Source organism: Chinchilla lanigera, unplaced genomic scaffold, assembly GCF_000276665.1.
Source record: "Chinchilla lanigera isolate Chin_1 unplaced genomic scaffold, ChiLan1.0 scaffold00110, whole genome shotgun sequence".
Lineage (NCBI taxonomy): Eukaryota > Metazoa > Chordata > Mammalia > Rodentia > Chinchillidae > Chinchilla > Chinchilla lanigera.
In genome coordinates, this window is record NW_004955511.1 from 701,591 (window position 1) to 714,350 (window position 12,760).

Genomic DNA, 12,760 nt, shown 5'->3' on the forward strand with positions numbered 1-12,760 from the left:
CCTGGACAGAGTCCTTACAAAGATTGTACTGCAAGCATGCAGTAATACAAATAAAAATGAAATAAAAAGTATGTCTTATCAAGTTAAAAAAACAAATGCAAAAAGTATCTGTGTTGGTCATCCTTGATTATAGATTTAATTACAGTTCTTGATATGAGTAATTTAACACTGTGCTAATAGTTTCAGAGTGAAAATTGAAATGAATTCAAACCTGGATTTTAGATTCAAACTGTTATAAAAATATAGAGCTTAGCAAGTTCATCCAAAAGATACAAGATTAATATCTCATGTGCTTAAGAAAAGAATAGTAAGTGATACATTGTTTACAAGGCATTTGGCGGACGGAGCAACTTAGTTGAACATAACAGTATATAGTGTAGCAGCCATTGTTTATTTCTCACATTTTGTTTTGTTTTGAGGCCTTGTATTGTTTTTGTTACTTCTGTGTTTTTTTTTTTATCTTGTCTTCATTGTTGTTATTTTGTTACATTGTTGTTATTTTTTTCTGTTTAAAATAAAAATAAAAAAGAAACATTAGCTATACCAGTGCTGAAGATGATATTGCATACAAAATAAAAGCTATTTTACATTGTGCTTGTTATACAGGTTTCCTTAAAAAAATAGAAACTTTTAAACTGTCTTGTCAAACACCATCACTGATTTTCCAGAGCTCATCACGTTGATTTTTCTGTGTCATCCAACCCTGCAAACAAATTAATGGAAAAGGCAAAGTGATGTGATCAAAAGAGACATGAACAAAACACGTGGAGGTAGTAGTTTATAACCATCACAATGGATTATCATTGGCTCTTTGAGTTTTTCATTAAAAACAAAATGAGAGAAATAGTGAAATTCTCAATATACAACTTCTATTTCTTATATTTATTATTACTTATGTATGTCTGTGTTTGAGGTTTCCCGGATATGTGCTTATACATAAAAATTGGAGTAGGAAAAGTGCCCTGTTACTTCCTTGAGATATTATTATGGTATATGGCTCATAAGAACTTGAATTTCCATAAATGTGTATATGTTAATTCTCATTATTTAAATAAAACTGAACAAATTGAAATTTGCATGTATGAAGTAACTTGTGATTTTAGAAGGAGCTGACTACTTATAAATCTTGACTATAATATGTTTAAGTATAGTCCTTATACAAATAAAAAATGAAATCAGTCTCACTCACACAGGCCTAATGAGAATATATTACAGCACAAACATTAGAATGCAGTTTATTTTGCTGACTAATCAACTATAAAATCACACCAATACACACTCCACAAGATTTGATTTTTCCACTTGAGAAACAGAGTTTTGCTTTGCCTGTTTTGCTTAAACATGGCCATTCGTACACTCACCTGATATGAGCAAGTCCTTCTGTACCTTTCCTTGTGCTGAATGATATGTAGAACGTATTTATTTTCACCTGGGAATGTTGGGACTTACATCTTGCAAGACTCTTTTTTGATGCTTTTGTATTATCCCCACACAATTAATTGAATTCCCTGTTCAGTATTCTCCTCTGGGACTCCTGCAATACATTTCCTAAGGCCGACCTTTTATTTCTTTACCCACATCAATAAATTGATCAATACCAGGAACTTGCTAGATTTTTTTAACACTATGATTCAAGGTGTCATAACTTCCCACACTCTTTGAGCGAAATCAAATGAAATGAAACTGAAACACATCCTGTGCTTAACAATTTCATTGTCCTTTTATTTCCATTCTCTTTCTTCTACTCTTAAAACAGTCTCCATAACTCCAAGCTGGACAGCATTTAATGCAAGACACAGCTCCTGCCATTAACCCTTTTTAAATTCTGTCCACCAAGTACTCACCAGCCACTGTCATTTCAGTTATTTCATGGATGTACAATCTTCACTACACGTAGATTCTCTTTAATCTTTCTTTTAACTGACTATTATTATTATTATTCTTATTATTCTGCAGTCACTAGCATACAGGAGAAATAAATGTCAGTGGGTGTGGCTAAATGTATTCAGTTAATTGGGTTGATGAATGTTTAACAAACATTAGTTGAAATAACTAATTTTAGAGCAGTTTTTACTGGAAGTTCGTACATACGGCGGAGTGGGGGGGGCATTTGATCATTTTAGAGTGCAAATCTGTACTAATAAAAGTCCTGGAAAAGTTATGTTAGAATATTCATTCAGAGTAATAGCCAAGTTTTATTTATGTCTGTAGCTACTTTGTAGTTTGTCATTTATAGTAATTTTTGACAAGTGGTAGATACTTGACATGTTAATATTTTGTGTAAAATAACCCATCCTCTATAACTACCAATAAATGCTCTAAGCACTCCCCAAGATTGGTCTAGTTTTTTCACTCTGGGTGGACTTCTTCCTTAGGATACAGCTAGCACTAAATTCTTCATTTATATATTTCTGACTAAAGAATATCTCAATTCTCCTGTCAGTGGATGTGTTTTTCTAGCATTAATTTTTTGTAATGGAAGATGTTACAAACTTAAATGTATACTATGTCCATATCTTAATAAATGTCACACAATTATATTATTTAACTTCTCTCTTTCTATATAATGTTTCATATATTGTAATCTGTTTCCATCTCTATCAACTTCATCATACAGATTTCAAATGTAAGTACATAAATAAATCATAAATTTCAGGAATCCCATAGGCATAATACCTATTTTACCCAAAGTGCTTGGTCTCCATTATTTTTCACTACAACATAGCAGTAAGAAATATATATATATATAATATCTCTCATTGAAAAAAAAAAACTTATGAACTCTCACAGAATGTTAGAATGTAGTTAGCTAAATTCACAAAAATGATGTCTTGGATTCCTAAGGGAATGAGAGGTCCTGCAGTCTCTCTCTAAACCAAGGCAATATCCTACCAGAGTTTGAGTGCAGAAAACAGCAATAGAAAAACCTGCCAGATTGAAACATAATCTATCTTAATGACTTTAGCAGGGCATTTTATTATTAGCCTTGTCTAGGAAAGTTGTGCCTTATCACACAATTACAGGAGTCAAACAGAAAATAACTAGGTTGGTGTAGTAGGCCGTGAAGCCATGAGGAAGCCTCTCTGTATTGCATGCCATTTTCTAACAAATAATACACGATGTGTGAAGTTTGCTCCGTGACTAAATTATTTGCAAATTCTTTATAGACTACTAATGAAGCTAGCTATAATTATCTACCAAATATATTTTGTCTTGCTATATTTATCCTCACTTTACTGAAAAGCAAGTACATAAATAATTTTGTGTATAAAATTAGAAAAATTCAGGGACCTAAAGGAGCTTATGCTGACAAATATTACAAGTATTTTCTCTGCTTGAGCCTTACTGACAGCAGACATGGACATTTCTCTACCACTAGAAAATAACATCAACTAAAATTAACAAAATAGTATTTATTTAGGGAAAGATTTTCTTAGAGATTCACTGCAATTTCTTTTCCTGTTTTATTGACATTCTTTGGGCAATACACTGATACAGACATAGCTTTTTTCTACAGGGAGAATTATTGAAATTATATCCAAACTAAGTGACTTTAACACTCTCCCCACTTTAAGTTAAAGATACTGATGGAATTGAGCTCCTTGGATCTTTACTACCACTATCTTTTTCTCTGCAGTGTGTTGGAAGGAGTGGAAAATTCTCTTGGTTCCAAAAGAAAGGAACTTCTTTTTGGTGAAAATTGTTTAGCATCAGGTGATTCACTGTATGCAAGGAATGCAATTCTCTGCAGTTTACACATTGTTAGGCAGGGCCTAAATTTACCTTCATAGTCAGCCAGCGCTTGTAAACTGGGACTGTATCTTCTAAATGATTACTACTGTGTGAGAAATTAGCACTTTGAGATTAAAGAATGTGACCTTTTCTCTTTTCCCAAGCTTCAGCCTATGGGCTGCATTAATCTGTAAAGTAAGTAAAAAGCTACAAATGGCGGTTGATTTTTTTCAAAGTGCATACCTAACCTCAGTAGTCTTCAGCAAAATTGCATGCAGTATCTCATACTAACATGATACACAAGATTCAGTATTTGTGAACATCCAACTTAAACACAGAATTCACACACTGATTGTATGACACTTATGCTCATTACACACACACACACACACACACACACATGTATTGCCAAACTTGGTTCCACAGAGATAAATAAATTTATATGTCTACCTAGAGTAATGAATAGAAATGATCAGAATCACATTATTAGTCACGAGAAAAGTTAAGACACTCAACTGTACCATCATCAAGATTAGAGAAGATAGTTAATGAAATGTTTGCTCAAACAAGCACTGCACAACAATAGCAATTAATTTACTGCAATGACATGCCAAACCTCACATGGTTGGCAATAGGATTACAAGATTTGAAATAAGATTCGAGACTCAATTAATTAGAAATATGGTGAACAGGATCATTTTAATGTCAGGGTTATTTAAAATTTTCCAGGGAATGAATGCTTTCAAAGACATACAATTTTCCCCATCCATTCTTTTCCATTTTGTTTTCTGTAGTGCAAAAGAACTGATCAAGAGATTGATAGGGAGAATTTTTAACTCTTAACTCAGTCAAGAAAATAGAATCTATAAGTCAGAAAATATTATTTTCATTATTTCCAAAAGCTTTTTATTGTGAATAGTGAAACAGCTGAGATAATATTCTTCAGAAAGAGCAGGCTTTATTACAGGTTACAGCGTTAGGGGCTTCAGCCATCACCATTGGCTTCTTTGCTTTCGGGCTTAGGTGTCACATGATGGTGGTTGTACACGGCAGAGGAAGCTGGTGACCGCCTGGTACTTGGAAGGTAATCAAGGAGAGAAAAAATATGTGCCAGGGTCTCAAGGACACAGGGAAAGACACATCCGCACACTACTGGAAGATTCCCAAGTGCCTCACCTCTCAGCAGGCCCATGCAAAGAGCATGGGCACAGGGAGCCTTTGCATGGCACTCATCCGATTGCTGCAAGGTACTGGATAAGTTGGGTGTCCACCACTGTGACATCTTTCTGATATTCAGAAATCAAAGAAGCTGCCATTTAAATAGGACATGTGTCTTGGTTACTTTTCTCCTGTTGCTGGGGCAAAGTACTTGACACCCAAAAATAAGGAAGGAAAGGTTTATTTTGCTTGCAGTTTGTGGAGGTTTCAGTCCATACTTGGCAGGTTACAAAGCAGAGTGGCACATGGCAGAAGGCTACAGCTCATGGCAGCAGAACACAGCAAAAGCAACAAGCATACAAGGGAGGAATGGCCACAAGCAGCCTCTTCCTCTCCCTTACATATGCAAACTATCCACCCCAGGGTGGGTGTAGCTCTCACACCCATAATCAATCAAACTCTAAAAGCCTGCCCCATGGCCGCATGAGGCTTTGGGGGGACACCCAGACACAAACCATAACAGCATGTTTAAATATATTTGGTCTTCTGAATTCCATCCTACCAGATTTGTGTCATTGCTATTTATATTTCAGATATAAAAAGAGCAGTGACATAATCTAATATTATATTATATATAAACTTTGTGACTTATTTTTTTCATACTTGTTCCAATACTGTACTGTGTCTCCTAGATCTGTTCATTTTCTTTGTTTCTTTATTTCTGTCTCTCTGTCTCTCTCTCTGTGTGTGTGTGTGTGTGTGTGAGAGAGAGAGAGAGAGAGAGAGAGAGAGAGAGTGTGTGTCTCTCTCTCTTCTTTTCCTTTATTTTCAGTGTGTGGGATTGAGCTCAAGAGTTTCTATCTGAGCTACGTGCCTCACCCTTAATCGTGAATTTGTTTCTTTGAGCGAACCTCTCTCTCATTTTCTAAGTAGCCTAGGGTGGGAGGTAACTTGGCATCCTCCTTCCTCACTCTCCTGCAGGACTGAGATTGACTATATGAACCACTACAGCTGCTTACCTTGGCCTTTACTATCCTGAAATGTTTTAATTTGAAGTTTCATATCATCAGTAAGGAACATGAGGCAACCCCTGGCTCTGGTTTCTATGATTGTAATGGATGATTAAGAAAGCCAATGTGTTTCATGTTGGCCTTCACATATATGGATATACCCATGGGTGCTCATCCAGTTCATTCCATGCTTGAATCATCAAAAAATTAGAAAATAGGTAATAGAAATAGGTAACAAAGGAAAATATCAAGGAAATATACAGATGGGTGTTTCATATTCTCAGGAAATTATTATTCATTTCTTTATAGATTCCTTACCTTTCCATTCACAGAAATTATATACATATATATAATACATATATATTTCAGGTGGTAGTGTGTGTGCAGCTTAGGTAAGTGTTTTGTATGTTTGACACATATCATAAGAGAGGAATTCTTGTGCATCACCATCTACTAAGCATGCAAAGATGTCATGTGATCTTTTATTCCTGCTTAGCTTTCCTGCTTAGTGTGCCCCATATATGGTGTAAGTGCTTTGCAAAACAAGGACAGAAGGTGTAGCCCTGGGACAAAAACTGCTTACTTTTTAAAAAATTAAGTTTATTGTTACAATTTAGAAATACAGAGCGATCACATTCATCATAGAGAATTTGTACCTGTGCATGATATAGCTTAGTTCTTCTTTATTCTAGTTCCCCAAAACAAAGCTTACTTTCTCATACTGGACATAATGACTAAAGAAATAACATAAATACTGATGTAGGGGAAATGACTCTGAATAACAAAGAGAAGAATTTAACTAGGGAGCAGATGATGAAGAAAGAAAGAAAAGAAGAAATAGAGACACGGATATTTGATGATTCTAGACCTCAGAAGTAATTCACCAGGGCCTCTTACATTTATTTTTATATCCTAAATTGCTGAAAGTACATTTATTTCCAAATGTAATTGACATATCCAGCAGTACTTATCTCACAATTTTTATACTTCCCAGGACTCTTGCAGAACATCCCTTCCTTCCCTTACGTGTGTGTGTGTGTGTGTGTGTGTGTGTGTGTGTACGTAGGCGTGAGACTGATCATCAGTATCTCAGGAAGACTTTTTCCTGCACACTAGATTTGTGCACTTTCTCTGCATTACAACTGTACCCTCTTCACCTCATACTGCCTACAGCCTTATTTTGAATTGACTGCGTGTTTTACTACATTTCATTCCTTCTCTTAAAATGTGTGCTGCACTGGTAAGTAAATTGGATTTGCCATGAAATATAGAGTGTCAAAGGGCAACTAATAACTGTTCATAAACAGCAGTAAAATTGAAATTGAATGAGAACATGAAAAATATACCTCTGACATATCTGAGACAGTGAGGAAAATGTACCACAGGAAGGACCATGTAGTGATTCCCAATAAAAATGAGACAGGACATATTTGGAGATCTGCAACATCATCTTACTATTAAATATTAGTTTAAATGCTTCCTTCAGTAAGTTAAGCTGTCTGCCAGATTCACTGTGCACAGTGCAGCGTCATTTGCCAAAAGAGCCGTGATTCTGCGGTAGTTAAATGTAGATACGATACAGTCACTTAAAACCACTTAGTATTTCTAAGCTTTTCCAAGGCTTGTTTCACATTCCTGTTCCGCAGGCTGTAAATCAGAGGGTTCAGCATGGGGATCACCAGGGTGTAAAACAGTGAGGTCACTTTGTCCTGATCCAGGGAGTAGGCAGAACTGGGACGGAAGTACATGAAGAGCATGGTTCCCTGGAAGATGGCGACGGCAGTGAGGTGGGAGGCGCAGGTGGAGAAAGCCTTGAACCTCCCCTCAGCAGAGCGGATCTTTAAGACCGATAAGATGATGTAGCAGTAGGAGATAAGGACTCCTGAGATAGTGCTCACTTCAATGAATCCAAAAACTGTGAATAAAGCCAGCTCATTGACTTGTGTGTCAGAACAAGAAAGGAGAAAGAGCGGAGGTAAATCGCAGAAGAAATGATTAATCTCATTGGACCCGCAGAAACATAAGCGGAATGTCAGTGCGGTGTGGATGAGAGCGTCTGCGAGTCCCACCAGGTAAACCCCAGCCACCAGCAGGGAGCACAGCCTGCCGGACATGTGCGCCGTGTAGAGCAAGGGCTTGCTGATGGCCTGGTACCTGTCGAAGGCCATCACTGCCAGCAGCAGACACTCGGCGTCTGCAAAGGCACAGAAGGTCAGAAACTGCAGCGCGCAGCCCAGGAAAGGGACTGAGTTACTCTCGGCCGTGAAGTCCGCCAGCATCTTGGGTCCGATGGCCGTGGAATAGCAGAGGTCGCAGAAAGAGAGGTGGCTGAGGAAGAAATACATGGGCGTGTGCAGGTGGGGATCCGCTCTTATTAAAGTGATCATGCCAAGGTTCGCTAAGAGACTGATGAGATAAACGAGGAGAAATACAGTGAAAAGTGTCTCTCTGACGTCTGGGTTCTCAGTGATTCCCAGGAGAACGAATTCGTCCACGGCAGAGCAGTTTCCTTGCTCCATTCTTATTATTCTACAAACTTAGAAAATTAATGGGTACATTTCTATCCTTCTGTGCATTGCAAAATATCTGTAAGACAGAACTCCTTTTATTTCTCTAAATTTTTTATCCAAGCACAACAGCCATTGGAGGTTTTTGAGAACACTAAAATAATCAGTCCAAGGTAGAACTAGAAGAAATTTGAGTGAAATCTAAATATAAATCATAATATGTGCATTTTTATGTCTTCTCTAATTTCTCTGGACCTTTTACTGTCCTTATTACAGTTCATACATATTTGATGAGCTGAAATCTCAGTACATCTTCCAAATAATATGAATTTACTAAATTACACTTTCCTTTTTGAGGGAAAATTGCATTATCAGAAATACAATTTACATTTGCTATGTTTCTTAAAATATTCACTGACAGAAAAATTACAATTTTTATCTTCTTCAAAATTCAACACAGTTTCAAAAGATCAGTTATTATTAGAAAGAATGGAATCACAAACACATAATGATGAATGTTATTATTCTTCTCTTGTGGTTTTCTACTATTATAGAAGACACAAAAAATATCATTGACTTTTTCTGTAAAAATGTATTATGATTTTATCACAGTGCTTATTGCTATATGTAGAGGTAGTTCAGAGCTAAAATGTTAGTCTTCTGAGTGCTGCATAAGAAATGCTAAATTGCAGTTGGAAAAAGCATGTTTTAATTGCTTTCTTTGTATTATGTCTCATTTTATGAATGTATTTATTACATACAGCAATCTTGTGTGTATAAAAAATTGAAAACAAGATAAATAAGAATTATGTTAGAGATATGAAGCTCCTCTTCCTTGCATGTACAAATGTCCATGACTATGTGATGTATTTTCCTGTGTGCATGATTTTTAATTGAAATATGAGAAGTGGAATGTGAGTGGAGTATTTTTGTGAGGCTTTTTGTTTGATTATTTTGATTAGGTTATTTTAATATATGGTGTCCATGGACTACAATTTGTACATATTCTTATTTCTAATGTGGTATGTATGTGGAATGTTATCTTGAAATATATATTAATTAGGCAAGAACAATCTCCTAAATTTATGCACATACTTACAAAATGATAAAATGAATAAATTTGCCTGTGAACCCAGATGAAAGGAAAATATGTAAAAGGACATTTTGTGGTCACTAATAAGTTCTGTAAAAGTCTTTACATTTTGAGGAGAAATAGTCAATTTTGACACATCATTACAGATTGTGTTCTACTAAATAATCTGGTATAAAATTTGTACGTTTTCTCCAATCAGTTATGCTTTTTTATTTCTTTTTTTTATGTGATTTTTTAAATTGGAAAACTCAGGCACTTACCAGAGATGAGTGGTGCTGTGGTAACCGAACATTGTTACGGGGACAGTAATTTATTGTAGCAAGCAGCTTTGGGACTTAACTCTCTGAAGCTACTTTTATTAAGTTTCGCTGTTTTGCAAACAATTAATGGTATGTTTAGAACTATTTCCCCCTGAGACTACAGACCTAAATGAAGCTCATGTTAAGTTTACATCCTAAATAGGATAACAAACTCACGTATGTTAGAATGAAACTATAGATTAATTTTATAACATGATATGCACAATAGATTCAAGGTTTCTGCTCTAAAATATTATCTGTCTCATCCTTGTCTACCTGAAGCAGAGTGTAATTAAACCCCTACAGCCCCCAATTAATCATTAAACTTTTCTATTCTTCATTTATACTTTAAGTGTCCACATATTCTTTTACCCTAAATTACTAAGCAATTACTATCTTTCCAAGATATGCTTACAGAGATATAATATGTGTGCTGCAGAATCCACACCGAACCTTTCTTGGGTGTGTAGCACAGGCCAAAGTTTGCACAGTGAGCATCACCGTCTGCTTATGGCGTATTTGTTGTGAACACAAAGGGAACGTACATGGAGTAAGAGTGATTTCATCCTCCGCTTTCCCCCTAGTACTTGGCAACTCTCAGCTGCTTTCTGACTCCATGCGTTCACCTTTTCTGGAGGTAAACATGCACAGATGCCCTCAATCTGTGCTTTTTCTGGTAGTCTTTCATGTACCATGCTGTAAATATTTACCCACACTGTATCATTTTCCAGAATAACCTTCCCTTAAATGGATAAATGATATATTGGTTTATGGGTATGACACATTTTCCTTAACTATTCATCATTACAGGCTTGTAGGTTGTTTTCACTTTTGGCTCCTAGGGCTAAGAATGCTGCGGATATTCATTTACTTGTGGTCTGCAGTCACCACAGTTCTTAGAGTGTTCCCATCCCCAATCACTTGTCATCCTTCTCCATTTCACTAAGGTTGTGACTGGGCCACATCTTCTATGTTCAGGAGAAATGAATGAATTTTTTTTTTAACTCTGCTTAAGTCATTTGCATAAGAAGTTCTCTACTGCGTCTAAGTCTTTAGGACTAACATTGGTGATTTCAGTTTTTGTATTTTGAATTTGGAAAGGCAACTCCTTTGCAAGTATTCGTGGTTACCTATTTAAGACCTTGTATGGTAGAGTTTGATGAACAAAGAATTGAAATTCACTGCAATGCTGGAATTTTTTCTGTGAGCATACATCATGTGCAAAAGCATGATTCATTTAAGAGTTATGTGTGAATAACAATCTTCTAAAACACATGGAGTTCCAGGTTTGTTTCTAAAAATAATTTCATTTGTTTTTACTCATGATTGTTTTTAATAAAATTGAGAATTTGTGAAAATTTGACTTCTAAATTCTCCAAGCAACCTCACAGACAGTGGAAAGTTCTTCACATTGCTTAAACCTTGGCCCACTACTCTGATGCCTGGGGGACTGGGTGACTTCCAGAGGACCAGAGCCCGCCCTGTTCCCACAGTGGCCCCACTGAAATGTCTGCAGCTCTGTTTCTGTGTGCGTGCTGCTCATACATTGCTTTATTTGATGGCTGAGCTAGGTCTTTGCAGAGCAAAAATTTAGAATATAAAACAAGAATGAAAGCAAAGTAATCACACATACTCAACTATTTATTTGTAAGGTTAAGGTCTAAAAAATAAAAGTATTTGTAATGAGCAATTTCAGAACTGGAGAATGGACCAGTAATGAAATGGGCTATTTAAACATGGTTGTACTTTTGGAACCATCATCCTTACAGACCCAATTTTGTCTTCTCTTTGAAATTTTGTTGGCCTTTCATTGCTTTGACTAATATAAAACTGTGTCAGATAACTATGACTTTCTCATTTTAACCTGCAGGAGAACTGCCTCTGAGAACCACTTCATTCTGATTGAAAAGCACCTTAAATTCTGTGTAAACAGTGTGATCCACTTTGAGACCAGGAGTGAGTGTCTTTCCTTGGTTTATCTAGACATACTGAACACATACAAGAGTTTCAGAGCAATTTTCATCAAATAAAATCATTATGATATGGACTTATCCACCCTATTTCAACCTAATTTTGTTTTTAATGACTTTATTAGCTTACGTTTGCATTGCATAACCCACACGTGGTGGGCATTAGTCCATGTGTGTATCATCCTTTGATGCTAGCTACTTCCCACCTCTCCACAATCTCCCTTCTCCCTTGTGCTCAGATCCACTCCCCATCTCCACAAATTCCACCTCTGCTCTCAGTATCCTTATCTTTTACTTTGGTCTTGCAATTACTTAGCCTTTCAGTTTCAAAAAAAGTGTAAGCGAAACTATGCGTCACTTAACCTCATCAAGGTTGCTTTATCCTCCAGTTTCTCCTTGAATCTGGCATCCTGCACCTACTTTCAGCTCATGCCAGGGTCAGAGTGGCCACGAGAGGACGTTTTTTTGAGTAGATTGTGGACATTCAGGGGCCATGGCAGCACAGCTAAAGACATTCCCCAGAGAGGACCTCTGGTACTGCTTCAGGAGTGTGGGTTCATAGACTGAGGTTGTATTTTGAGGGAGCTTAAAGACAATTTATATTTTACTAAAATACATGCTAGAAAATTTAATGGTTCACCTTACTTGTAGGTAAAACCTTGAAACTTCAAAGTATTCATAGATTTAAAGAAATTGCATTGTGCACTGTTTCTGGGAAGCCACACCCTCCTGCTCCTAGCTCGGCATGTGGCGGGTTTCAGATTCACCAATTAGAGGATGTGTGCACACACACAGAGACAGAGAAATACAAGTCACAAGGCAAAAAGCATTATGTTGGTCTTTAGTTGTCACTGCCAAATTACAGAAAATGAAGATTACCCTTTGCAAAATCTGGATGAACAAACACATTATCTCATTATATGTGTGCACTGATATTCTCATACTGCCGTAAATTATATTTAGCTAGAGGGTGTGTGTGTGTGTGTTTGAC

General features: G+C 36.4%; 1 protein-coding gene and 1 pseudogene across 1 annotated transcript; both read right to left on the bottom strand.

The window, feature by feature from the left end:
- LOC102007358 overlaps nt 1-5,014 on the bottom strand; it is a 6,501-nt pseudogene extending 1,487 nt beyond the window's left edge.
- Nucleotides 5,015-7,486: 2,472 nt separating this feature from the next.
- On the bottom strand, nt 7,487-8,419 carry LOC102026556 (olfactory receptor 5W2-like). The gene has a single exon (XM_005407945.1). It carries the CDS (start codon nt 8,417-8,419, stop codon nt 7,487-7,489), a length of 933 nt encoding a protein of 310 aa, XP_005408002.1.
- Between the last annotated feature and the right edge of the window lie 4,341 nt (nt 8,420-12,760).

What these genes read in the sequence shown, in the direction of transcription:
- LOC102026556 (XM_005407945.1), bottom strand. Translation starts at nt 8,419, where the DNA reads ATGGAGCAAGGAAACTGCTCTGCCGTGGACGAATTCGTTCTCCTGGGA.